At 61.7% G+C, this 26783-nt stretch overlaps 1 protein-coding gene across 1 annotated transcript in view; it reads left to right on the plus strand.

The window, feature by feature from the left end:
- The first annotated feature begins 207 nt into the window (after window positions 1-207).
- Window positions 208-26783, plus strand: part of HUWE1 (HECT, UBA and WWE domain containing E3 ubiquitin protein ligase 1) — a 48412-nt gene continuing 21836 nt past the window's right edge. The window contains 49 exon segments of the mRNA XM_050337312.1: window positions 208-339; window positions 1521-1576; window positions 2094-2170; window positions 2918-3016; window positions 4253-4459; window positions 4798-4950; window positions 5095-5157; window positions 5525-5602; window positions 5682-5729; window positions 6405-6473; window positions 6571-6670; window positions 6751-6851; window positions 7553-7703; window positions 7775-8124; window positions 8597-8708; window positions 8797-8892; window positions 8979-9080; window positions 9174-9254; window positions 9367-9473; window positions 10352-10529; window positions 11123-11214; window positions 11292-11503; window positions 11691-11748; window positions 12402-12578; window positions 12985-13230; window positions 13745-13878; window positions 14046-14050; window positions 14206-14301; window positions 14814-15020; window positions 15528-15744; window positions 16319-16441; window positions 17093-17324; window positions 18017-18244; window positions 18841-18963; window positions 19033-19128; window positions 19278-19547; window positions 19803-19955; window positions 20509-20636; window positions 20720-20801; window positions 21615-21791; window positions 22365-22494; window positions 23002-23145; window positions 23147-23451; window positions 23993-24188; window positions 24727-24894; window positions 25133-25275; window positions 25597-25663; window positions 26027-26232; window positions 26420-26631. Of these exon segments, the coding sequence (XP_050193269.1) occupies window positions 2126-2170; window positions 2918-3016; window positions 4253-4459; window positions 4798-4950; window positions 5095-5157; window positions 5525-5602; window positions 5682-5729; window positions 6405-6473; window positions 6571-6670; window positions 6751-6851; window positions 7553-7703; window positions 7775-8124; window positions 8597-8708; window positions 8797-8892; window positions 8979-9080; window positions 9174-9254; window positions 9367-9473; window positions 10352-10529; window positions 11123-11214; window positions 11292-11503; window positions 11691-11748; window positions 12402-12578; window positions 12985-13230; window positions 13745-13878; window positions 14046-14050; window positions 14206-14301; window positions 14814-15020; window positions 15528-15744; window positions 16319-16441; window positions 17093-17324; window positions 18017-18244; window positions 18841-18963; window positions 19033-19128; window positions 19278-19547; window positions 19803-19955; window positions 20509-20636; window positions 20720-20801; window positions 21615-21791; window positions 22365-22494; window positions 23002-23145; window positions 23147-23451; window positions 23993-24188; window positions 24727-24894; window positions 25133-25275; window positions 25597-25663; window positions 26027-26232; window positions 26420-26631 (6767 nt within the window). The 5' untranslated portion in view covers window positions 208-339; window positions 1521-1576; window positions 2094-2125.

The raw sequence follows: 26783 nt of genomic DNA on the forward strand, positions 1-26783 counted from the left end.
AGAATCTCGCGAGATTTCGGGGTCTCCGCCCTTAGTGCCGGCGTTCTCGCGAGATCTCGCCGTCCCATCAAGAGGCGCTCTCGCGGTATCTCGTGCTCCGGCTTGCCCGGATCTCTCGCGAGATCTCGCTGCCTCCTTTCGCCCGGCGCTCTCGCGAGACCCCTGCGCGCCGCCGCCGTTCCCGCCGCTGAGGCCGCGCTCCCTCCCCCCTCCCTCCCTTCCCCTCCCTCAGCGGGACCGGCCCCGCGGTGTCGCCGCCGCCACCCGCCAGGTCCGCCCTTCAGCGCCCCGGTGAGTGCCGACGTTCCGGGGGGGGCCGCGCCCGGCATTAGGATCAAGGTAGGTTTGGGCCTCTCCGTGAGGGGCGGGGCTTCCCCTCCCCGCAAGGCCCCCCTCCGTGCTCTCACAAACTCTCGCGAGATCTCCCGTATTTCCCTCCCTCTACCCCAACCGCTCTCGCGAGATTTCTCCCTTCCCCGCCTTCCCTCTCTCCCCCCTCCCCGCCGCCCGGAGCTCTCGCGGGATTTGCGGCGGCTGTCGCGGGATCGCGGCCGCGGCCGGGGCTCAGGGTAAGATGGCGGCGGCGGCGGCGGGACCGGCCCGGGCCCCGCTCTGACCGAGCCCCCCCCTCACCCCCCGCGCTGTAACCCCCCCTCACCGCCACCACCACCCCCACAAAGGTACCGGGGCCGCCCCGGGGCCCGCTGGACGCGGGGGGCGGCGCGGGGATAGCGCCCGGCTCCGTCATGCGGGGCCCGCCCCCCTCCAGCGGCCTTTCCGTGATTTTGGGGGTTCCTTCCCCTCCCTCAGCGACCTCCCCACGGCCTCCCCCCGGGCCCGGACCCCCCCAGCGCCGTTCAGGGGGTTTAGGGCTCTCTCGTCAGCTCTGATTTTAGGTTCTCATGTCTTTTAGAGCCCCCCCCATCTTTTAGGGCCTTTCTTATATATTAGGGCTGTCTTGTATTTTGGGGGTTCCTCGCGCTATTTTAGTGTCGCGTCCTGTGTTTTGGGTTTCGTTCTCTGTTTTTTAAGGGGCCCGCTCTCCTTATTTTGGGCTCCCACCGGTATTTCCCACCACCCCCCCCAAACCTTTCCAATCATTCCGGGCCCCCCCTCAGGGGTTTCCCGGCATTTCGGGGATCCCTTTATTGGGGATCTCCTCCAAACCTTCCCGTCATTTAAGACCCCCTTTTTTGAGGGGCTTTGGATTCTCCAGCTCTACCAAATTTCCCTCTTCTCGCCGTGATTTAGAGCCACCCTATGATTTAGATCTCTCCTTTCATAAGTTCGAGTTCCACGCTTTACTCTCGGAATTTTGGGGTCCCCTTTGTGATTCCCCGACCCTCCCCAATTTCGGGGTCCCCCTTTCCAGTTTCCTCCTGTTAAGGCCCCCTCTCCCCCCCCCCGTTAAGGGACTCCCAATGATTTTGGGGGCCTTTTCCCCGACTTAGACCCCCCCCCATCATATCCCCCTCCCCGGGAGACCCCAAAACTCACCCCCACCCCTCAATTTCCCCCAGCAGCTCCCGGTTCCCCCGCAGCGACCGGGCCGAGGATGGACTGGGAGTGATTCCCGGTAAGGGCCCCCCAGAATCGGGAGGGGGAGTTGGAACCACCTGGGGGGTCTTGGAGAATTTGGAGGGGGTTTGGAACCATTTTTGGGGTTGGAGCCACCTGGGGGATCCCTAAAACCGGGAGGGGGTCCCAGCGAATTTGGGGGGACGACCCTTCCGGGGATTTTTTGGGGAGGGTGAGGGGGTTGGGATCCTCCGGCTGGTTTTTTTTTTTGGGGGCACCCAAAGCGCCCCGGGGTCCCGGAATTCCCCCTCCCCAATTTGATGCGTCACCGTGACCGGACCGGCCGGGCCGCAGGGGAGGGCGGGGAGCCCTTAATTAGCGGCGGTAATTACAGACCGTTGGGGGTTAATTAGGGGCGGGGGCCCGTGACCCCCGGGGCTCCCCGGGCTCGGCGGGGTTTTGCACATTCATTGTTCGACGTCACCGGAGCGGGGGCCGGGGGTGATCGGGGGAGGAATTTGAGGGGGTCGGTCCGGGGGTCCCTGCGTGTGACTCCTCCCCCCCCCGCGGTGCAGGAGGAACGAGAGGAAACGGGAACCCCCCCAAAATGAAAGTGGATCGGACGAAGCTGAAGAAAACCCCGACGGAGGCGGTGAGGGAGGGGACACCCTGGGGGCTTGGGGACACCCTGGGGGGTTGGGGACACCCTGGGGGTTTGGGGACCGTTTGGGGACACCCTGGGGGGTTTGGGACACCCGGGAGGGATGGGGATATCTGAAGGCGCTCAAAGATAGTTTAGAGGGAGTTCAAGTCATTGGGGGTGGGGGTAAATTGGTGACAGTCAGGTGGGTGTTGGGGACACTGAGGAGGGGTTGGGGACAGTTGGGGCAGTTGGGAACCTTGGAGGGGCAGAATTAGAGACGGGGGGGTGTTGGGGACACGGGGGTGGGGGGAGAATGGAGATTCCTGGGGAGGGGAATTGGGGACACTTAGGGGGAGTCCGGGACACCCTGGGGGAGTTGGGGACATCATGGGGAGAGGGGTCAGGGATTACAGGGGTTCCACAGTCAGGAGGGGTTGGGGACACTCAGGAGGAGAATCAGGGACACTGAGGGACAGCTGGGGACACCCAGGGTTGGGGAGAGCTGAGGGGGGTTCCTGTGGTGAGGGGGGTCCATGTTTTGGGGGGTTCTCTGCAGTGCTGGGGTGCCTCTTGGGGGGTCCCTGACCCCCCGGTGTGGGGGTCTCTGTTGGGGGTCTCTGTGTGACAGCAGTGTCTGTTGAGGGGGGGGTCCCTGCTGGGGGTCCCTGCACCCTCCCTGGTGTGGGGGGTCCTTGCCGGGGGTCCCTGCCCCCTCATTGTGGGGGTCCCAGCTGACCGTGCCCCCCCCACCCTCAGCCTGCCGACTGCAGGGCCCTCATCGAGAAGCTCAAGGCCTGCACGGACGAGCAGTTGGTGACGGAGCTGCAGCAGATCAAGACATGGAACATCGGCAAGGTGGGCTGGGGGGGGGCCCCAGAATCATGGAGGGGGAGCTCAGAGAGCTGGAGGGCTTCAAAAGTCTGGGGTGGGAACCAGAATTCCCAGGGACTGTCTCAGATGTGTTGTGGTGGTGTCAGGTTTGGTGTGAGGTTATCCACTGTTGCTCAGACAGGAGGGGTCGCTGGAGGGAGCCCCCCCAGTTCCCTCACGGCATCCCCACAGTGGGAGGGAGCCCCCAAAATGGTTTTGCAATGAAGGGTGTGCTTGGTCTTGGCTGAGCCCCCCAAACTTCACAGAGATTTCAGAGTGGCTCACACTTAACTGAATTTTTATTAGAGATCTAAATTAGGGGGAATTACCCTGAATTTTTTGCAGTTTTGTCCTTAAATGAAAAAGAGGTACTCTGATTGTTGTCTATCCCTAAAGCAGGGGGATCCCCCAATTTCCCCCCAGACTCCCCAAAAGGATCCCCCCTATTTTTTCCCCCTTGGGGGTTCTGAACTCCTTTGCTTGTGGAGCTCTAAAACCCTAAAAGGACCCCCAAGGCACCAAGGGGGTCCCCCAATGGGTCCCCAGCCCCCCCCAAAAGGGAATTCCTACCACCACCAATGTCCCCCTGTGCTGGGGCTGTTGTGGTTCCAAACTTTTTCCCTCATGGAGCCCCAGAACTCCAGAGGGACCCCCAATATCCCTGCAGCCCCCCAGACCTGGCGGTGGGGGGGATTCCAGAGATGTTGGGGGGGGACCCCCCAGTGCCCCAAACACCTGGGCAGGGATCCCAGGTTGTTCCCAGCCCCCAGAATTGGGGATGGGACCTGGGCTGGGGGGTGGGCTGGATGTCCCTGGAATGGGGGGGTTCTTGGGGGGCTGGGGGCCAGACTGGGACCGTCCCCTGGCTGGGGGGTCATGGGGACCATGCTGTGCCCCCCTCATCTGTTGTTATTTTCCCCCACTCCAAGTGTGAGCTGGGGGGGTTTGGGTGGGCACTGGGGGGCTGGGCTGGGTTGGGGGCTGGGCTGGGGTGCCCCCCCATCTTTGGGGGTTCACAGGGGGGCTATGTCTCTCTCAATTTGTATTTGTCTCTCTCCCAACACTCCCCATCCCAGTGGGTGTCCCTGCTGGGCCAGTTCTGTGCCCTTGTGGCCAAGGCCAGACTGGGGTGTCCCCCCTATCTCTGGGGGTTCCTGGGGGGCTGTGTCACCCCCCAGTCCGTGTTGTGACCCCCCCCAACGTGTGTCTGTGCCCCCCCAGTGCGAGCTGTACCACTGGGTGGACCTGCTGGACCGGTTCGACGCGCTGCTGGCCGAGGCGGGGCGGCCGGTGGACACCATGAGCTGGATGCTGAGCTGCGACCGGCCCGAGCGGCAACCCCTGAAGGCCCTGCTGCTGGCCCTGCTCAACTTCACCGCCCTGCTCATCGAGTACAGCTTCTCCAGGCACCTCTACAGCTCCATCGAGGTGGGGGCACCCCAAAATCCCTGAAATGAGGGTTTGGGTGTGACATTCCCATGCCCCCCCTTCTGGGCCTGGCATGCTGGGTCCCAGGCAGTGGCACTGTCCCAATACATTCTCACTGCACCTGACCACAGTCTGGGGGTCCTGGGGGTCTGTGTAACCCCCTCTGTCCCCATCCCTGACCCTCCTTGACCCCCCCAACACCTGACCACTCTGCTGGCCTGCTCAGACACTCGTGTGGTCCTGGGGAGGGGTTGGGAGCTTTGTAACACCCCTGTCTGTGTCCCACCATGTTCTGGGCGTCTCTGTAGCCCCCCCTGACCTCTTCTGTATCCCCCCAGCACCTGACCACCCTGCTGGCCTCCTCGGACATGCACGTGGTGCTGGCCGTGCTCAACCTGCTCTACGTGTTCAGCAAACGCTCCAACTACATCACCCGCCTGGGCTCCGAGCGCAGGGGGCCCCTGCTGGCCCGGCTGCAGCACCTGGCTGAGGTGGGAGGGGGCCCTGAGGGCTTTGGGGGGGTCCTCAGGGGATGGGGGATCCTGGGGGGTCCCTGGTCACCCGGCTGCAGCTCCTGGCTGAGGTGGGAGGACTCGGGGGGGTCCCTGGTGCTGAGCTGGGTCATTTCCCCACAGAGCTGGGGTGGAAAGGAGAACGGGTTCGGTTTGGCCGAGTGCTGCCGGGACCTGCACATGATGGTGAGTGACCCCAAAACTCACTTGGGCCCTCCTGTGACATCTGGGGACCCCCAGAATTCTCCTCGACCCTCTTGTCCCTCGCCAAGGTCCTCAACATCCCTCTATTCCTTCTGTCCCCCCCCAAGGTCCCCAACCCCCCCTTTGTTCCCTTTGTCCCCCCAGCAAAGGTTCCCAACACCCCAGGTCCTCTAAATCCCATCCCCAGGGTCCCCAATCCCCCTTTGCCACCCCTGTCACACTCTGGGGTCCCTCAGTCCCACACCCCCCATGTCCCAGTGTCCCCAACCTGGCCCTGTGACCCCCTCTCCACATCCCCTCAGGGGAGGGGACCCCTCTGACCCCCCCTGACCTCCTGTGCCCCCCCCAGAAATACCCCCCCAGTGCCACCACCCTGCACTTCGAGTTCTACGCCGAGCCGGGGGTCGAGGTCAAGGTGGACAAGAGGGTGAGTGAGGGGGACATTGGGGGGCAATGGGGGGTCCCTAAAACACCGGAGCCCCCCCTTACCCTGTCTGCCCCCCTAGGCCACCAGCACCACCCTGCACTACATCCACATCGAGCAGCTGGACAAGGTGAGTCTGGGGGGGCCTTGATTTGGGGAGGGGGGCTCTGCTTTGATTGGGGCCCCCCCAACACTGCAGTCCCTTTTTGTTTCCTTGATTATTTCATTTTTCATTCTGTTTTTGCTACTTTTTGGTATATTGTTTCTTTTCCACTCTGTTTCTGTTTTTGATTCTCATTTTTCATTTTCTGTGTCTGTTTTTTTTTCACTTTTATTTTTTCCTTTTTTGCTGCTCTTTTCTGTGCATTATTTTTTATTTGTTGGCATTTTTTTCCGTTTAATTATGATTTCTTTCGCCACTCTCACATTTAATTTTCTAATTTTTTGTTTTTATTTGTTGTTTTTGGTTTTTCACTGTTGTGGTTTTGTCTTTCTCATTTTTTCTTTTCTTACTAATTTTTTATGTTTCTAATATTTCTATCTTCATTCTTATTTTTTTAATCTTTATTTTTTCGTTTTTATTTCTTTTCTACTTTTCATTGCGTTTTTGTTTTGTTAATATTTTTTTACCTTTATATTTCTTTTTTATCCATATTTTTTTCCTTTTTAGTTCTTCTCACCATTATTGTCTTTTTCTCCCAATTTTTGTTCCTCTTTACCCCCACTTTTTGTTTTCCCACCCTCATTTTTTCCCTTTTCACCCCCATTTTCGCCCCCTCCCCAATTTTCTCTCCCCCCTTCTCAGATTTCCGAGAGCCCCTCGGAGATCATGGAGTCGCTCACCAAGATGTACAACATCCCCAAGGACAAACAGGTGTGAACCCAGGGGGACTGGGGGGGTCTTGGGGGTCATCCAGGGCTGGGGGGTCTCCCCCAGACCCCCCCTGACGTTGTACCCTCCCCCCCCCCAGATGCTGCTGTTCACCCACATCCGCCTGGCCCACGGCTTCTCCACGCACAGGAAGCGGCTGCAGGCGGTGCAGGCCCGGCTCCACGCCATCTCCATCCTGGGTGGGCTTCTTTGGGGGGCTTCTGGGCGTGGGGAGGGGTTCGAGGGGGCTGGTTGTGACCCCCCCTGATTCCTCCTGCAGTGTATTCCAACGCCCTGCAGGAATCAGCCAACAGCATCCTGTACAACGGGCTCATCGAGGAGCTGGTGGACGTGCTGCAGATCCCCGACAAACAGCTCATGGTGAGACCCCCTGAGACCCCCAAACACCTCCCAAAACACCCTGCAGATCCCCGACAAACAGCTCATGGTGAGACCCCCTGAGACCTTCAAACACCTCCCAAAACACCCTGCAGATCCCTGTCAAATAGCTCATGGTGAGACCCCCTGAGACCCCCAAACACCTCCCAAAACACCCCCCAGACCACCCTGCAGATCCCCAATAAACAGCTCATGGTGAGACCCCCTGAGACCCCAAAACACCTCCCAAAAACACCCTGCAGATCCCCAACAAACAGCTCATGGTGAGACCCCCAAACACCTCCCAAAACACCCTGCAGATCCCCAACAAACAGCTCATGGTGAGACCCCAAAACACCCCCCAAAACACTCCCAGACCACCCTGCAGATCCTTGACAGACAGTTCACGATGAGACCCCCCTAAACTTCTCCTGAGACTCCCCAAAACATTCTCAGGACCACCCTGCAGATTCCTGACAAGCAGCTCATGGTGAGGCACTCCCAAAACATCCCTAGGACTTCTCAAAGCCTCTCTGGGAGCCCCCAAACACCTCCCTGACTCCTTTGTACCCCCTCCCGAGACATCAAGGCGGCATCCCTGGGTACCTTCACGTCCATAGCTCACTTGGAGAGGACCTCCCAAACCTCCTGTGGGACTCCCCAGACCTGCCCCAAGCCCTCCTGACCCTCCTGTCCCCCCCCAGGACATCAAGGCGGCGTCCCTGCGGACCCTCACGTCCATAGTGCACCTGGAGAGGACCCCCAAGCTGAGCAGCATCATCGACTGCACCGGCACCGCCTCCTACCACGGCTTCCTGCCCGTGCTGGTCCGCAACTGCATCCAGGCCATGATCGGTGGGTCTGGGGGCTTTGGGGGGTCCTGGGGGAGGGACTGACCCGTCCTGACACCCCTCTGTGCCCCCCAGACCCCTCCATGGAGCCCTACCCCCACCAGTTCGCCACGGCCCTGTTCTCCTTCCTCTACCACCTGGCCAGTTACGACGCGGGTGGGGAGGCGCTGGTGTCGTGTGGGATGATGGAGGCGCTTGCTCAAGGTGGGCTCTCCTCCTTTTTGGGGGGCGGGTTGAACCCGTTTAAGGACCTTCCTGAGCCTGTTTTTGTCCCCACCCCGAAGGTGATCAAGTTCCTGGGGGATGAGCAGGACCAGATCACGTTTGTGACGCGGGCGGTGAGGGTGGTGGATCTCATCACCAACCTGGACATGGCGGCGTTCCAGGCCCACAGCGGCCTCTCCATCTTCATCTACCGCCTCGAGGTGGGGCCTGGGGACCCCCAGGGGGCTTCTGGGGTCCCTCGGGGAGGGCTTGAGGTCACCCTGCTCTGACTTTGTGGACACCCAGGGGGGATTGGAGTCACACTGGCCCAGCTTTGGGGACCCCTGAGGTAGTAGTGGGGTCCCCTAGGGTTGTTCTGGGGTCTTCTGGATTTGTCCTGGGGTCCTCTGGGGGTGGCTTGGGGGTCTCTCCGAGGTGTTCTAGGCCTCCCATGGTTGTTCTGCGATCCTGCTTGGGTCTTTCTGAGCTCCTCTGGGGGTGGTTTGGGGTGCCCTCCAGGGTCTTTCTTGCCTAGGTTGTTCTACGTCTCTTTGGGGTTATTTTGGGGGTCCCCCCAGGTGGTTTTGGGTCGGGATCCCCTGGGGTTGTTCTGTGTCCCTCTGGGGTTATTTTGGGGGTCCCCTCAGGTGTTTTTGGGGGTGTTCTGGAGCCCTGACTGTCCCTCCCCCCCAGCACGAGGTCGACCTGTGCCGCCGGGAGTGTCCCTTTGTCATCAAGCCCAAGGTGCAGAGACCCCCGGCCACAGCGGCCCCTGAGGGCGAGGACATGGAGACGGACATGGAGGGTGAGCAGGGGGTCTGTCCCCCCCCCGGTGTCCCCTGGGACCCCCCCAGTGTCCCCCCAGACCCCCCATTGTCCCTGTGCCCCTGCAGTGACCGACGTGGCCATGGAGAGCAGCCCCTCGGCCCCCCCGGCCGTGCCCAGCACCAGCTCCGGCCCTGGCAGTGCCACCCCCTCCCCACGTGGCGGTAGGTGACCCCCGGGGGGCTGGGGGATGTGGTGTGGGGGCTGTGGAGGCACCATGGGGGTCTCACCCCACCCTGTGCCCCCCCAGGAGTGCAGTGCATCCCCCAGCGCGCCGCCCTGCTCAAATCCATGCTGAACTTCCTCAAGAAAGCCATCCAGGATCCCGCCTTCTCTGACGGCATCCGCCACGGTGGGTGGTCCCTGAGACCTCTCAGACCCTTGGGGGCAGTGGGGAGGGTGGCACAGCCCCCCTGACCCCCTGTTCTGGCTGTCCCCCCCTCAGTGATGGACGGGTCACTGCCCACGTCGCTCAAGCACATCATCAGCAACGCCGAGTACTACGGCCCCTCGCTGTTCCTGCTGGGTGAGCGGCACCCCGGGCCCCCAGGGGGGGTGGGCAGGGGTTGGGGGCTCCCCCCAGCCCCCCCAGGCCCTCCCACCCCCTCAGTGCCCCCCTGTGTCTCCTCCCGCCGCAGCGACCGAGGTGGTGACGGTGTTCGTGTTCCAGGAGCCCTCTCTGCTCTCGTCGCTGCAGGACAATGGCCTGACCGACGTCATGCTGCACGCCCTGCTCATCAAGGACGTGAGTGACACCTGTCCCTCACTTGTTCCTGTAGCTGTCCTTATATATGTGCATTCAGTTGTCTTCTTACCTGTTCCTATATTTGTTTTCTCACTGACATCCTGCTGCACACCCTGTTCATCAAGGATGGGGGTGACACCTGTCCCTTCACATGTCACCTTATCTGTCCTTGTACCTGTGCTCTCACCTGTCCCCTCACCCATGTCCTGCTGGATGCCCTGCTCTTGAATGACCTGTTTCCTCACTTGCCAGTTCACCTATTCCCTCACTTGTTCTTTCATCTCTTGCCTCAGGGACGTGACGTGCTTAGCTCTTCTTCTACCTGTTTTTTTTGTCTCCTCTGTTGTTCTCCCATCTTTGCACTCACTTGTTCCATTGCATCTCTGTCACCTGTCCTGTAGCTGCACCTTTCCTTGTGCCCTCACCTGTACCCTCACCTGTCCTGTACCTGCCCATGGCACACCTACCCCGTGTGTGCCCAGCCCTGCTCCTGTGGTTGTTCTGTGTCTGCCCCTCACCTGTCCCCAGGGCTGCCCTCCATCTGTCCTGCACCTACACCTGCCCCAGGTGTGCCTCTCACCTGTCCTTCACCTGCCCAGGTTCCAGCAAAGCAGGAGATCCCGGGCTCGCTGCCCAACACGTTCGGTGCCCTGCACCTCGCACCTGTCCCTCACTTCTGTCACGTGTCCCTTACCTGTTTGTCACCTGTGCCTCACACCTGTCCTGTCCCTAAGCTGTCCATCACCTGTGTCCCACCTGCGCGGGTCTCAGTCACCTGTGAGGTGTGGGGCTCCTTCCTCAGTGTGTTCTCTGCCCTGAGTCTGTCCCTTAGACTTGTCCTGTGCTTTACCTGTGCCACCTCTGCCCTGTCCCCTCAGGTCCCAGCCACCCGTGAGGTCCTGGGGTCCCTCCCCAACGTGTTCTCCGCCCTGTGCCTGAACGCGCGGGGGCTGCAGAGCTTCGTGCAGTGCCAGCCCTTCGAGCGCCTCTTCAAGGTGCTGCTGTCGCCCGACTACCTGCCCGCCATGAGGAGACGGCGCAGCTCCGACCCCCTGGGTGAGGCTCCAGGGGGGATTGGGGAGGGGACACAGACACAGCTCCGACCTACTGGGTGAGACCCCACAGGGGCATTGGGGAGGGAGACACAGACACAGCTCCGACCCTCTGGGTGAGACCCCAAAGGGGGGAGTGGGGAGGGGGAGACACAGACACAGCTCCAATATCCTGGGTGACTCCAAAGTGGGGAGTGGGGAGGGAGACACACAGACACAGCTCCGACCCTCTGGGTGAGACCCCAAAGCGGGGAGTGGGGAGGGGGATACACAGACACAGCTCCAACCCACTGGGTGAGACCCCAGATCAGGCTGGGAGACCCCAAACAGTGGGCTTTGGGAGGGAATGCACACACTGGCTGTCACAGCTCCAAACTCCTTAGTAAGACCCCAAATGGGGATTTGGGAGGTTGGGGTGGGTGATTTTTTGGAGATGCCCTCCATTTTTAATGACCTGCAGTTTCTTTGGGCAAACATCCCTGTATCTGGGAACACACATATTTCTTGGGAATCTCTTAATTTTTTTGAGGACCCCCTCTTTTTGGGGTCCCCCCTATTTCTTGGGGTTCCTCTCGAACCTCCCTTTGCCCCCCCCAGGTGACACGGCTTCCAACCTGGGCAGCGCCGTGGACGAGCTGATGCGGCACCAGCCCACCCTCAAAACCGACGCCACCACCGCCATCATCAAGGTGACGCCAGGGGGACACCGGTGGGGGCTCTGGGCATGTCCCCAGGGTCCCCCACTCACTGAACCCCCCCTCCCCAGCTGCTGGAGGAGATCTGCAGCTTGGGCCGGGACCCCAAGTACATCTGCCAGAAGCCGTCGATGCAGAAGGGGGAGGGGGCGGGGGCTGCGCCCCCCCCGCGCTCCCCCCACGCCGCCGAGGAGGCCTCGAGCGAGGATGAGGAGGAGGAGGAGGTTCAGGCCATGCAGAGCTTCGGGGCCGCCCAGCAGAGCGAGGCCGAGCCCACCCAGACGTGAGTGGGGGGTCCTGGGCTGGCCAAGCTCACTGAGATGTGAGCGGAGGTCTCCCGGGGAGTTTGGGGTGGGGATGAGGCTGAGCTCACACAGATGTGAGCAGGGTGGTCTGGGAGGGATTTTTGGGGTGGTCTTGGGGTCTTGTGACTGGGGGGGTGTCTCACTCCCACTTCCATGTCGTTGCAGGGTGGTGGGCACAGAGGAGCGGATCCCCATCCCCCTCATGGATTACATCCTGAACGTGGTGAGGGGCTGGGGGACACAACCATCCTAGGAGGGGTGGGACTGGGGGTCCCTCTGCTCTCTGAACCCCCTCCTTAACCCCCTCAGGATGGAGAATTGGGGCTCCCTTTTCCTCTGAGCCCCCCTGGGGGTGGATTTCGGGGTGTCCTTTGTTCTCTGAACCCTCCTGAATTCTCCTTTGGGGAAATTGGGGCTCCCCCTGCCCCCCAGACCACCCTGAGCAAACCTTCTGGGGGCACTGGGGCTTCCTGAGCCCCCCTGAACCCCCTTGGAAGAGAATTGGGGTCCCTTTCATGCCCTGAGCCCCCTGACCCCCCCCCAGGGGATAATTGAGGCTCCCCCTGCCCACTCCCAAGCCCCCTGGGGACAGTTGGTTCTCTCCTGTGCCATGAGCCCCCCTGAAGCCCCCTGGGGGGGGATTTGGGGGCTGCCTTGCCTCACTGAACCCCCTCTAGGGTGGGATTTTGGGGTCTCCCCTGAACCCTCCTGTTATTGGGGCCACCCTGTCCCCTGAGCACCCCTGAACTCCCCGAGATGGAATTTTGGAGCTCCCTGAGGGGGATTTGGGGATGCCCTGTCCCCCAGGCACCCCTCTGAGCCCCCCAGGGTGGGGGTTTCAGGGCTCCCTGACCCCCCTGATCTCCCACCCCCCAGATGAAGTTCGTGGAGTCGATCCTGAGCAACAACACGACAGATGATCACTGCCAGGAGTTCGTGGCCCAGCGGGGGCTGCGGCCCCTCGTCACCATCCTGGGGCTGCCCAACCTGCCCGTCGACTTCCCCACCTCTGCCGCCTGCCAGGCCGTGGCAGGGGTCTGCAAGTCCATCCTGGTGAGGGTTGGGGGTTTTTAAATCCATCCAGGGGGGCTGCAAATCCATCCTGCTGAGGGCTGGGGGGGCTTAAATCTGTCCTGGGATCTGCAAATACATTCTGGTGAGGGTTGAGGGGTTTTAAATCCATCCAGGGGGGCTGCAGATCCATCCTGTGGGGCTTAAATCCATCTTGATGAGGTCTGGGGTAGGGGGGTGGCTTGAATCCATCCTGGGATCTGCAAGTCCATCCTGGTGAGGGCTGGGGGGGCTTAAATCTCTTCCTGGCGGGGGGCTGCAAGTCTATCCTGGGGCGCTTTCAAACCTACCCTGGGGGGCTGCAAATCCATCCTGCTGTGAGGAGGGAACTTCAAGTCATCACTGGAGGGCTGCAAATCCCTCTGTGACCCCTCTTTGCCCCCCCCAGACGCTGTCCCACGAGCCCAAGGTTCTGCAGGAGGGGCTGGTGCAGCTGGAGTCGGTGCTGTCGGCGCTGGAGCCGCTGCACCGGCCCATCGAGGCTCCGGGGGGGTCGGTGCTGCTGCGGGAGCTGGCGGGCGCCGGGGCCGTGCCGGACGCGACGCTGTCAGCCCAGGCCACCCCTCTGCTGCACGCGCTGACCGCTGCCCACGCCTTCATCATGATGTTCGTGCACACCTGCAGGGTGGGGCAGGTAACTTGTGGGGGGGGTTAAATCTTGGATTTGGGGGGGGTTAAAGCCTGATTTGGGGGGTTAAATCCTAATTTGGGGTGTTACGCTTCAGTTTGGGAGGGGTTTGTAGCTTCATCGTGATGTTTGTGCACACCTGCAGGGCGGGGCAGGTAACTTGAGGGGGGTTAAACCCCAATTGGGGGGGTTAGACCTCGGTTTGGGAGGGCTTTGTACCTTTATCATGACATTTGTGCACACCTGCAGGGCAGGGCAGGTAATTTTGGGGTTTAAACCTGGATTTGGGGGTGGTTGGGGAAGGGTTTGGGGAGTCATGGAGGATTTTGGGGTGGCTGAGGAGTGTCTTAAGTGGAGGTGAGGAGGATTATGGTGGGGGCTGAGGAGAATTTTGGGCATAGTAAAGAGGATTTTGGAACGGCTGAGGCACGTCCTTGTTAAGCAAGGAGGAATTTGGTGCGTCCAAAGCAAGTTTTGGGTTCTCAGGGGAGATTTTGGGGGCTCTTTGTTCCCCCCCCAGAGCGAGATCAGGGCCATCTCTGTGAACCAGTGGGGGTCCCAGCTGGGGCTGAGTGTGCTGGGGAAGCTGAGCCAGCTCTACTGTTCCCTGGTGTGGGAGAGCACCGTGCTGCTGTCCCTCTGCACCCCTAACAGGTATGGGGGCCTTGGGGGGCACCCAGGGGGGCTGGGAGGAACGGGAGAGCACCATCCTGTTGTCCCTCTGCTGCATCCCTAACAGATATGGGAGGCTTGGGGGATCCTGGGGGGCACTCGAGGGGTCTTGGGGGTCTCAGCACTGAGGTGCTGCCTCCACACCCCAGTAACTGTGAGGTGGGGTGTCCCCTCACCCCTGCACTGTCAGGGGGGCTGAGGGGGACTCTGTGGGGCTGGGGGGTCTCTGAGGGGCTCAGGGGGGATTTGAGGAGCTCTGAGGGGTTCCAAGGAGCCCCCACCCTGTGACCCTCCCCTGTGTGCCCCCAGCCTCCCCAGGGTGTGAGTTCGGCCAGGCTGACATGCAGAAACTGGTGCCCAAGGAGGAGAAGGCGCCCAGCCCCCCCCAGGGCGGCCGGAGGGCAGGTGGGGACCGGGGGGCTCTGGGGGGGCTGCAGGAGGTGCTGTTGGTGGAGGGAAGGGGCTCCAGTGGAAAGAGGCTGGGAGGATTGGGGGCGTCAGTAGGAGAAGGGGAGCTTGGAAGGCGTTTTTGATACAAAAGCGTCTTTGGGGAGTCTCATGGGGAGTTAGGGGAGGCCTTTAGGGTAAAGGGGGAGTTAGGGGTCTTTGGGGTCACTGTGGGTAGGAGAGACTTTGGGGGTGTTTAGGGGAGGGGGTCTTTAGAAGGGAAAGGGGGAATTGGGGGTCTGTTTTGGGGAGAGGAGGGTTTTGAGGGGTTCCTTTAGGAGGAAGGGGTCTTTGGGGGAATGAAGGGTTTGGGGTTTTGGAAAGGAGGAGGGTTTTGAAGGGGGTTCTATGGGAGGGGGCACATTTGGGGGATGGGAGGGTTTGGGGGGCTCTCCAGTGGAAGGGGGTGTTTGTGGGGGAGGTTGTTCTTGGGGGGTCTCTGGGGGTCTCACCTCATCTTTTACCCCCAGAGGGTGAAGCGGAAGGTCCGAGTCCCACAGGGGGGGCGGGCAGTGACCCCCCCCCAGCCCAGGGGCTGCTGGAGGGGATGGGGCTGGAGGGGGAGGCCCTGGCCCCGATGGAGACGGACGAGCCGAGCACCGCTGACCCCAAAGCCAAGGCCAAGATCACCCCGGCCATGGCTGCCCGCATCAAACAGATCAAACCCCTGCTCTCTGGTGAGGGGGGGAAAGGATGGGCTGGGGGGGGCAAAAATGGGAGGGGGGGACAAAAATGGCCTGGAAGGGCCATCCTGGAGACCCCACCCTGGAGATGTCTCTCATCCTTTTCCTCTCATCCCAGGGGTCTCTCACCTTGTACCCCATCCTGGGGGTCTCTCACTGTGTCCCCCCTCCCTACAGCCTCATCCTGCCTGGGCCGGGTTCTGTCTCCCCCATCCTGAGGGTCTCACAGTGTTCTCTCTCCCCATTCTGGGGGGGCTCACCCTGCCCCTGTCCCCATCCTGGGGGTCTCAATGTCCTCTCTCCCCATTCTGGGGGGCTCACCCTGCCCCTGTCCCCATCCTGGGGGTGTCTGCCCCCGTCCCAGGGGTCTCTCACTGTGTCCCCCAAGTCCCCACAGCCTTGTCCTGGCTGGGCCGGGCTCCGGCCAAGCTCTTTGGGCTGTCCCTTGTCCCTGTCGTGCCCATCCCGGGGGTCTCTCACTGTTTCCCTGTTTCCCCACAGCCTCGTCCCGGCTGGGCCGGGCTCTGGCCGAGCTCTTCGGGCTCCTGGTGAAGCTGTGCGTGGGGTCCCCGGTGCGGCAGCGCCGCAGTCACCACGCGGCCGCCGCCGCCCCCGCGCCCACCGCGGCCGCCCGGGCCACGGCCTCGGCCCTCACCCGCCTGCTCACCAAGGGGCTCAGCTGGCAGCCCCCCCCCTACACCCCCACCCCCCGCTTCAGGTGAGACACATGGAGAGGGTGGGACAGGGGACAGCAGAGGGGAGGGAAATTAAGGGTTATGGGGGGCCTTTTAGGAAGTGAGGAAGGGTTTTGGGGGGATATCGGGGGAAGCAGGAGGGGTTTTCGGGGGTCTCTATTGAGGGGGTACATTTGGGGAAGGGACTTGAAGAAGGGGGCAGAGCTGAGAAGGGGTGGGATTTGAGGGTGGGGCCAAGGGGAAGGGGTGGGGCTGAATTGGGGTGGAGCCAGTGGGAAGGGTGGAGTTTAATTGGGTTTAATTGGGGCCAAGTCTAATGACAAGGTGGGGTTTAATTGAGGTGGAGTTAAATGACAAGGTGGGGTTTAATTGGGGTGGAGCTAGGGAGAAGAGGCAGGTCTTGGTGGGGTGGAGCTGATGATGAGGATGGAGCCAAGGAAAAGGGGTGTGTTGTCACACAGGGTGTGTCCACCTTACCTGGGCAGGGCTGGTATTCCCTGTGGCCTCCTGAGAGTGGAGTTTTGGGTCTGGGGTGGGTGTGGTTGGTGCCATGGGCACAGCCTGACCCTCCTTCCCTCCCTTCTCCCCAACCCTCAGGCTGACGTTCTTCATCTGCTCGGTGGGGTTCACGTCCCCGATGCTCTTCGATGAGCGCAAGTTCCCCTATCACCTCATGCTCCAGAAGTTCCTCTGCTCCGGTGGCCACAACGCGCTCTTCGAGTGAGCCCCGGCCCTGCCCTGGGCCCCTGCCCCCTCAACCCCAAACCCCACCCCTGAACCCCAACCCCATTTGTTGCCCCTTCACCCCCTTTTGTGCCCCCAGCCCCACTTCTTACCCTGTGTCCCCATCTCCTACCCCTGAACCCATTTTATGCCTCCCAGATCTCATTTCCCACCCCTTGAACCCCATTTTGTGCTCTTCTCGCCCCATTTCATTTCCCCCAACCCTTTTTCCCATCCCCAACCCCTAATTTGCACCTCACAGTCTCTATTTACCTCCACTTGAACCCCATTCCATGCCTTTCTAACCCCATTAATTTTCTCTGTTTCTTTTTTTAATCCCTTGGACTCAATTTTGTGCTTTCCTGACCCTGTGTCCTGCCCTTGACTCCCATTTTGTGCCTTCCTGACCCCGTTTCCTCTCTCCTTGATCCCCATTTCATGCATTTCTCACCCTATTTTCCCCGACCCCCATTTTTTGCCCCCCCTGGACCCCATTTTGTACCTTTCTGCTCCCATTTCCAACCCCTGACCCCTATTTCATACCTCCGTTTCCCTCCAAGCACTCCCACCCCCAGCCCTCTGTCCCCCAACCCTCCTGTGGGGGTTCCATGATCTTGGGGTCCCCCTCTCACCCCGTTTTCCCCCCAGGACGTTCAACTGGGCGCTGTCGATGGGGGGGAAGGTGCCTGTGGGCGAGGGCCTGGAGCACCCTGACCTGCCTGATGGCACCGGCGAGTTCCTGGATGCGTGGCTGATGCTGGTGGAGAAGATGGTGAACCCCAGCACGGTGCTGGAGTCGCCCCACGCGCTGCCCGCCAAGGGACCTCCCCACGGGCATCCCCCGTTCAGCGCCCTGCGCTTCCTCGTCGTCACTCAGAAGGTCTGGGAGGGAAATAAGGGGGGGAAAGGGGGATTTGAGGGGCAGAGGGGAGACTTGGGGGCGCAGGAAAAGGGTTGGAAGACAAAAAGGAGTGGGAAAGGTGAGGGGAAAAGAGCGGGGAAAATGGAGAGAGAAAAATGTGTGAAAAGGGAGCAAAGAAGGGTCATGAAAGCAGGGATATGGCAAGAAATGTGAGGAAAAAAGAATGGGAAAAGAGAAAATGGGTAAGAAGTATGAGGCAAAAATGAGAGCAAAAAGGGTGGGGAATGTAAGAGAAAAAGGATGGGAAACATGAGGGAAAAATGACAGGAAACGTGAGGGGAAAAAATGGTGAGAAACGTGAGGGGGAAAAATGGTGAAAAACATGAGGGGAAAAAGTCGTGGGTAACATGAGGGGAAAAATGGCGGGAAATGCGAGGGGAAAAATGGCGGGAAATGTGAGGGGAAAAATGGCGGGAAATGTGAGGGGAAAAATGGCGGGAAACGTGAGGAGAAGGACAGTGAGAAAAAGGAGCAGAAAAACATCGGGAAATGCGAGGGGAGAAAAACGCAGCAAAAGGGAGAGAAAAATGGATGGCAACCCGGATGGAAAAAGGGCAGGAAAAGAGAGAACAAAAGAATGGGGAAATAGGGTCATGTTTATGTCCCCCCTGCCTTTGACATTTATGTCCCCCTCTCGTGTTCCCCCTCAGGCGGCTTTTGCGTGCATCAAGCAGCTGTGGCAGCGGCGGCCGCTGAAGGTGTACGGGGCGCGCATGGCCGAGTCCATGCTGGCCATCCTGTGCCACATCCTGCGCGCGGAGCCGCTGCTGCGGGAGCGCCTGGGCCGCGAGCGCGAGGGACCCGCAGGCGACGAGCCGGGCGGCGAGGAGGGGGGGCCCCGCCGGGAGCCACACGTCAACCAGCAGCAGCTGCAACAGGTGGGGTGGGGAGGCACCAAACCCGGCTTTGTGACCCCCCCAAACCTTGGCTTTGTGTCCCCCAAAATGTCAGTCTTGTACCCCCCATGCTCAGCATTGGGCACCCCAAAAAACTCAGCATTGTGACCCCCCAGACCTCAGCTTTGTGACCCCCAACCTTGGTCTTGTGTCCCTCAAAATCTCAGTCTTGTGTTCCCCACGCTCAACCTTGGGCACCCCCAAAACCTCGGTCTTGTGACCCCAAAACTTGCCAAACCTCGACCTTTCCTGGTTCCCTCAAACTTGCTCTGGGTTCTCCCAGACCTCTTTTCTTAATACCTCAAATCATTTCCTTCTATCTCCAAACCTCATTTTGTTCCCCCCCAATCTTCCTCTTTGCCTTCCAAACTAATTTTTGGTTCTCTCAAACCTCCTTTGGGTTCTCGATACCTCTTTTTTTAACCTCCAACCCCTCAATTTTATCCCCCAACTCCCCTATTTGATACTCTGACAGCCTTTTTTTATTCTTGAGACCCAGTTTTTATCCCTAAAATCCCTTCTCTGTTCCTTCTCTGTTCCCCCTGCCCTCTCTAACCCCACCCCATGTGCCCCCCCAGCTGATGGACATGGGTTTCTCCCGGGAACACGCCATGGAGGCCCTGCTGAACACCAACACCATGGAACAGGCCACCGAGTACCTGCTCACCCACCCGCCCCCGCTCATGGGGGGCGCGGCAAGGGTGAGTATTGGGGCAGGGGTGGTCCCTGAGATCCCCCCCACAGCCCCTCACACCCCCTGTGCCCCCCAGGACCTGAGCATGTCCGAGGAGGATCAGATGATGAGGGCCATCGCCATGTCCCTGGGCCAGGACATCCCCATGGACCAGCGGGCAGAGTCCCCTGAGGTGAGCGTGGGGATGGGGGGCTATGGGGGGGCTATTTCTCTCCCCCAAGTCCTATTTCTTCCCCCAAACCTCCATCCCCAAACCCCTCGTTTTTCTCCCCCAGACCCCCTCTCCCCTCACCCCCATTTCTCACCCCTGTCCCTCCCCAGGAGGCCGCGTGCCGCAAGGAGGAGGAGGAGCGGCGGGCGCGGGAGCGGCAGGAAGAGGAGGAGGCCAAGTGCCTGGAGAAGTTCGAGGGGGCCGAGCCGCTGGAGCCGGCGGAACTCGGAGCCTTCACCGACTCGATGCTGCCGGGCTGCTCCCGCCTGCTGGACGAGCTGCCCGACACCGTGTACCGCGTGTGCGACCTGCTCATGACGGCTGTGCGCAGGAACGGGCCTGCCTACAGGGACAGTGTGCTCAAGCAAGTGGTGCAGCAGGTATGGCACCCTTCTGAGAACCCCTGACATCCCCTGAGACCCCCTGACATCCCCTGAGACCCCCTGCCATCCCCTGAACCCCCTGCCATCCCCTGAGAACCCCTGACATCCCCTGACCCACCCCGACCTGCTCACGACGGCCGTGTACCACAGTGGTCTGGCCTAGAGGGGTCTCAGTGCTAAAGCAGGTGGTGCAGCAAGTGTGGAACTCCCCTAGACCCCCTGAAGCCCCCCTAACCCCCCTGCCCCCCCCAGGTGTGGGAGGCAGCCGATGTTCTCATCAAGGCGGCCGTGCCACTCACCACCAGCGACACCAAGACGGTCTCGGAGTGGATCAGCCAAATGGCCACGTTACCCCAGGCCTCCAACCTGGCCACGCGCATCCTGCTGCTCACCCTGCTCTTCGAGGTGAGGGGGGAACCCCAAAACCCCAGGGGAGTCCCCAGAATCCAAGAGAGTCCCCAAAACCGAGGGGGGGTACCCCGGATGTGGTTGGTCCCCATGTCTGTCATAAAACACTTGGAGTGTTGTCAGAACACCCTTAGTTTTCCAAAAATCTGGCTGTTTGAAACAAAGTGCGTTGGTTTGGAGGGTATTTTGGGAGGTGTTTGGTGGTTTTGGTGGGTGTCTGAATTTTTTTAGGAGGTGTTTAGGGGGGGGGGTTTGGGGTGCCCCTGACCTCCATAGGAGATGAAACTTCCCTGTGCTAGCGTGGTGGAGTCCAGCTGTGTGCTGGTTTGGGGAGTGTTTGGGGGATGTTTGGGGGTTTTTTTGTAGATGTTTAGGTGTTTGGGGGGTTTTTGGCGTGTTAGAGGTTTTTGGAGTGCCCCCAGGAGCTGAAGCTGCCCTGTGCCTGGGTGGTGAAGTCCAACCATGTGCTGGTTTGGGGGGTGGGTTGGTGGAGTTTTTTCGGGGCTTTGGGGGTATTTTGGGGTGTTGAAGGTTTTTGGGGTGCCCACAGGAGCTGAAGCTGCCCTGTGCCCGGGTGGTGGAGTCCAGCTGTGTCCTGGACGTGCTCATCAAGCTACTTGAGGTGGTCCAGCCCTGCCTTCAGGCTGCCAAGGAGCACAAGGAAGTGCAGACCCCCAAGTAAGGAGGTCCCTTCCCCCACCCACCCTGTGCCTCCCAAGCCCCCCTGGATGTTCTGGTGACTGTTTTCCCCCCCAAAAAAGGTGGATCACCCCTGTGCTGCTGTTGATTGACTTCTACGAGAAAACGGCTGTGTCCTCCAAGCGCCGGGCGCAGATGAACAAGGTGGGGGTTCTGAGGGGGCTCCTGGGAGGGTCTGGGGGTCAGGGAGGGATCCTGGGGGGCTTCTGGCGGCACACAGTGAGTCTGGGATGGGAATGGGGAGATAGGGATTGGTGGAGGAAGATCAGAGGGGCTGGGGTGGGATTGGGAAGATAGGGATTGGTGGAGGAAGATCAGAGGAGCTGGGGTGGGATTGGGTGTTCCTGAGGGAGGAGGTGGGAGGGCTTTGGGGGATGCATGGGTGGGGGGTCTGGGATGGGGATGGGGCAACCTGGGTGGGATACAGGGGGTCCTGGGATGGAATAGGGCGGTCCTGAGGGTGCATGGGGTGTTGTGGGGGACACAGGATCCTTAGGGTGGGAGGAGGTCACAGCAAGTCTTAGGGTGAGATGTGGAGTCCTGGGGGGACACACGAGGCCCTGGGGTGGGGAAATGGGGTCCTGGGGTGGGGAAATGGGGTCCTGGGGTGCATGGGGGGTTGTGAGGACCCACAAAAGGTCCTTGGGATGGGGGTGACACCAGGTCTTGGGGACACACAAGGGGTTCTGGTGAAAAACATGGGGTCTGGGGTGACATGTGAGGGGTCTGGGGGGGTGGTCACACCAGGTCTTGGTGTGACTTGAGGGGAGGGGACTTGGGGTCCTGAGGGAACTCCCAAGGTGACACACGGAGGGTCCCACAGTGACAGTCAGATTACTCCCACACCACCACATCCTGACACAGCACCCCAGTGACCCTCCAGGAGGGTTTGTGGGGGACGCCAGGGGAGTCCAGGTCATTGAACCCCCTCCCTGTGTGTGCCCCTCCTTCCCCCAGTACCTGCAGGCGACGGGGAACAACTGGCGCTGGTTCGACGACCGCTCGGGGCGCTGGTGCAGCTACAGCGCCAGCAACAACAGCACCATCGACGCGGCCTGGAGGGCCGGCGAGCCCAGCGTGAGGTTCACGGCCGGGCGGCGCCGCTACACCGTCCAGTTCACCACCATGGTGCAGGTGAGGGCACAGGGACAGACCCCCAGGGCAGGGGACACACAGGGACAGACCCCCAGGGCAGGGGACACAGAGGGACACAGCCCTGCACCGCCCAGTTCACCACCACGGTGCAGGTGAGGGCACAGGGACAGACCCCCAGGGCAGGGGACACAGAGGGACACAGCCCTGCACCGTCCAGTTCACCACCACGGTGCAGGTGAGGGCACAGGGACATAGAGGGACAGATTCCCAGGGCAGGGTACACACAGGGACAGAGCCCTGTACCACCCAGTTCACCACTGTGGTGCAGGTACTGAGCAGGGGACAGACCCCCAGGGCATAGGGACGTCCCCTTGGTGTCATCCCATTTGGGGGACACACTCCCACCCTCTGCTTTTACATCATGGTGGGGGGACAGTCCTGGTTGTCACTGCATTGCATGTGTGTGTCCCCCCATGGCAGGGGAGACCCCCAGTTGTCACTCACGGCAGGGGACACCCCCCCTCCCTGTCATCCCCCCCATGGCAGAGGAGACACCCTCAGCTGTCCCCCCCCATGTGTCACCCCCCAGTGTGACCCCCTGTGTCCCCCCAGGTGAACGAGGAGACGGGGAACCGGCGGCCGGTGATGCTGACGCTGCTCCGACCCCCCCGCGCCGGGAAGGGCCGGGACGGGGAGGGAGGGAGCGAGGACCCCGAGGGGAGGGGCAAGGACGAGACCCCTGGTACGTGGAAGGGTTGTGGGAGTTATGGCATTGGGGGGTTATGGGGGGATCTGAGAGGCCATGGGGTGGTCAGAGAGACCCTGGGGGTGGGCAAGAGGTTATGGGGATGTGAAAGAGGGACCATGGGAGGGGGTCTGAGGGGCCATGGGGGGGCATGGATGCCATGAGTGGTCAGAAAAGTCACAAAGGGTGGACAAGAAGTTATGGGGGTTCCTGAGAGTGGGGTCAGAGAAGCCATTTGGGGGGCTGCCAGAGGTCATGGGGGGCCATGCGGAGGGGGGTCAGACATTATGGTGGGGAGGGCCAGCAAGGTTACTGTGGGAGTCAGAGAGGGTCAGGAGGGGAAGGTCATGGGGGGTCATTTGGGGGGGTCGTATAGAGGTCATGGTGGGTTCTAAGAGACCGTGGAAGTGTCTGAGAGGACTCAGAAGGGTCCAAGAGACCCTGGGGTGGGGGATCAGACCCCACCGTGTATTGTGCTGACCACATGTCCCCCTGTTCCCACAGCCACAGACCCTCCGCCGGACGACGAGCCCCCACCGCCCCCCACCACCTCCACCACCTCCTCCACCACAGCCCCCTTCCTCCTCCTCCTCCTGCCCCTCTCCCCCTCCCACCGCCGCCCCCTCGCCATGCCCCGAGGACCCCAATGCAGGGCTGGGGGCCGAGCCCCCCGTGCGGGGGCTGGCGGAGGAGGCGGTGCCCGCCGTGCTCAGGGCCTGTGTGAGCATGTTGGGGGTGCCCGTGGACCCCGACACGCTGCACGCCACACTGCGCCTGTGCCTGCGGCTGACGCGGCAGCACAAGCACGCCCTGCTCTTCGCCGAGCTGCGCTCCACCCGCACCATCCTCGCCCTCACCCAGAGCTCCGGCTTCACCGGCTTCACCCCCCTCGTCACGCTGCTCTTCAGGCACATCATCGAGGACCCCTGCACCCTGCGGCACACCATGGAGAAGGTGGGGGGCTGGGGGGGCTGGGGAGGAGGGAGAAGGGGAGTTGGGGGCTGGGGAGGAGGGAGAGGGGAGTTGGCACTGGGGAGGAAGGAGAGGAGTTGGCACTGGGGAGGAGGAGAGGGAGTTGGGGGAGTTGGAGGGGAGGAAGGAGAGGGAAGCTGGGGGGCTGGGGAGGAGGAGAAGGGAATTGGGGGACTGGGGAGGAAGGAGAGGGAAGCTGGGGGCTGGGGAGGAGGGAGAGGGAGTTGGAGGGTCAGGGAGGGGGGAGGGGGTGAGGGGAATAGGAAACTGGGGCTGAGGGCGAGGGAGTGGGGCTGGCAGCATGTGTGTGTCCTGCCCCATGTTCCCTGTCCACCCCTTGTGCCCTCCCCCAATGTCCCCTGTCCCCTTCTCTGATGTCTCCTGTCTCCTCTCAGTCAATGTCCCCTGTCCCCACCATGTCCCCTGCCCCCAGGCGGTCCGTTCCACAGCCACAAGTGGGACAGGCAGCATGTGTCCCCCCGCACGTCCCCTGTGCCCCTTCAATGTCCCTTCTCTCCCCCAGGTGGTGCGTTCAGCAGCCACGAGCGGGGCGGGCAGCACCACGTCGGGGGTGGTCTCGGGCAGCCTGGGGTCCCGCGAGGTGAATTACATCCTGCGGGTGCTGGGCCCGGCCGCCTGCCGCAGCCCCCACGTCTTCACCGAGGTGGCCACGGGCTGCATCCGCATCGCCCTGCCGGCCCCACGGGGGTCTGGAACTGGTGAGGGGCTGGGGAGGCTTTGAGGGGGTCACTGGGACACTGGGGGGGCTGCATCCACATCACCGTACTGGCCCCATGGGGGTCCAGAACTGGTGAGGGGCTTTGGTGGGGTCTGGGATTGGGGTTGGGCTGTATCCCTGTTGTCCTACTGGCCCCATGGGAGTCTGGAACCAATGAGAGGCTTCGGGGGTCTCTGGGAGGTCCCTGGTACCCATAATGGGCTCCTGGGGGTGTGGTTGTGGCTGCAAAATGGGGTTCCAGGAGTGTCTATGGGTCAGAAATGAGGGTCCCAGGGGTCCCTTTACCCCCAAAACAAGGGTCCCAGGGGTCTCTTTACCCTCAAAACAGGGTCTCAGGAGTGCCTTTTCCCCCAGAACAGGTTCCCTTCCCATCCTTGCCCCCAACACAGGAGTCCCCCAAGCCCCTGCAGCTCCAGCCCACACCACCCCTGCACAACCTGACCCCCTGCATGTCCCCCCCGTTCCCAGGGAGCCCCCCCCAGCCCCCTGACCCCTCTTTCTCCTTCCCTGTTTTGCAGCCTCTGACGACGAGTTCGAGAACCTGCGGATCAAAGGCCCCAACGCGGTGCAGTTGGTGAAGACGACGCCGGCCAAGGCCTCGGCCCTGCCCCCCATCCCGGAGCCCATCCGGGACGTCATCTATGACATGCTCAACGCCCTGGCAGCCTACCACGCCCCTGACGAGGGTATGGGGGTCAGGGGGCTGGGGGCACCCCAGGAGGGGAGACAGGGACCCCCAGGGAGGTTTGGGGGCTGTCCCTGACAGCAGGGGCCCACATAGAGGATAATTGGGGTGTCCTTGACAGTGGACACCCCACAGTCTCTACAACGGGGGGTCCCCCACTGGGACACGGCTCCTCAGGTGCCCCCCCCAGGCCCTTTGGGGTGGGGGGATCCTCTCACACGCACCCTGTACCTCTCCAGGTGACAAGGGGGACCCCAAGAACGCAGCCCCCAGCGAGGTGAGCCAGCTGCTGTCGGACATTGGGGACGACATGTACCAGCAGTACCGGAGCCTCACCCGCCCCCCCGGCGACTTCGACCCTCCCGCCGGCTTCAACATCAATGTACGGGGCATGGGGGGGCTTGGGGGGCTTGACGGGCACTTTGGGGGTGCTGGGGGGGAATCTGGATGGCTGGGTGGGTGTTTGGGGGTGCTGAGGGGGATTAGGAGGGGCTGGGGGAGGTTTGGGGGTGCTGGGGGGGATTTGGGGGACTGGGAGGAGATCTGAGGGTTGGTTTGTGGGGGCTGAGGGGGCTGGGAGGAAATCAGGGTGGGGGGCTGAGGAGCGATTTGAGGGGGGCTGGGAGTGGATTTGGGATGTGTGGCAGTTTGGGGGGGTCTGAGGGCTTGGGAGAAGCTCTAAGGACCCCCTATTTTACTCCAGACCCAGGTGTTCGGTGCTGACGGAGCTGCTGCAGAGACCCCCCCATCAGGAACCCCCCAGGGGGAAGGTACTGGTGATCCCCCCACATCCCTGAGCCCCCCCACAATGTCCCCTTCACATCCCTGAACCCCCAGTATCCCATCCCTGAGCCCTCCAATGTCACCCCCAACATCCCTGAGACCCCAACATCTGCTCCATGTCCCTGAGCCCCCCGACATCCCCTCCACATCCCTGAGCCCCCCAGTATCCCGTCCCTGAGCCCCTTAACATCTACTCCATATTGAGACTTTCACCATCCCCTCCTGCCCTCCCCACTCCCAATGATGCCCCCAACTATGCCCCATATGCTCCCTTACACCCACCCAACAGTGCCTCCTTTTTCCCCTGTGCCCCCCTGACCCCTCTAACGCTGCCCCCCTTGCCCCCCCAGCGTCCAGCCCCGAGGAGGGCCGGGAGGGCCGGAAGGAGAAGGAAGGGGAGCGCGAGGAGCGGGGGCGGGCGCGGGGCTCGAAGCCCCTCATGCCGACCTCAACCATCCTGCGGCTGCTGGCGGAGCTGGTGAGGTCCTACGTGGGCATCGCTGCCCTGATTGCCAACTACAGCTACAGCGTGGGGCAGTCCGAGCTCATCAAGGAGGTGAGGGGGCTCAGGGCTGGGGGAGTCACCCCAAGGGTCGGGGGTCACCTGTGGGGCCACCCTACATGGACATCATCAACTGCAGCTGCAGTTGGGACACCATTTCCCCCTCCCCACCCCCAGTGGGGGGTGCTGTCCCCCCACACCCAGTCTCCCTGTGACCCCTGTGTCCCTCTTGTCCCCACAGGACTGCAGTGTCCTGGCCTTCGTGCTGGACCACCTGCTGCCGCACCAGCAGAATGCGGAGGACAAGGACACGCCGGCCCTGGCGCGGCTGTTCCTGGCCAGCCTGGCGGCCGCGGGCAGTGGCACTGATGCCCAGGTGGCACTGGTCAATGAGGTGAAGGCCGCCCTGGGCCGGGCCCTGGCCATGGCCGAGAGCACCGAGAAACACGCCAGGTATGGGGGGGACGGGGAGGGGACAACATGGGGACAGCGTAGGGACAGTGGAGGGACACCCTGGGGACAGCATATGAACAGTCACGGGAGAGCACAGGGACAGCAGGGGGACACTGAGGGGACAGTATGGGAACAGCAAGGGGACAACTTGG

The sequence above is a fragment of the Myiozetetes cayanensis genome, unplaced genomic scaffold (assembly GCF_022539395.1).
Source record: "Myiozetetes cayanensis isolate MyiCay16 unplaced genomic scaffold, myiCay2020 scf61, whole genome shotgun sequence".
NCBI lineage: Eukaryota > Metazoa > Chordata > Aves > Passeriformes > Tyrannidae > Myiozetetes > Myiozetetes cayanensis.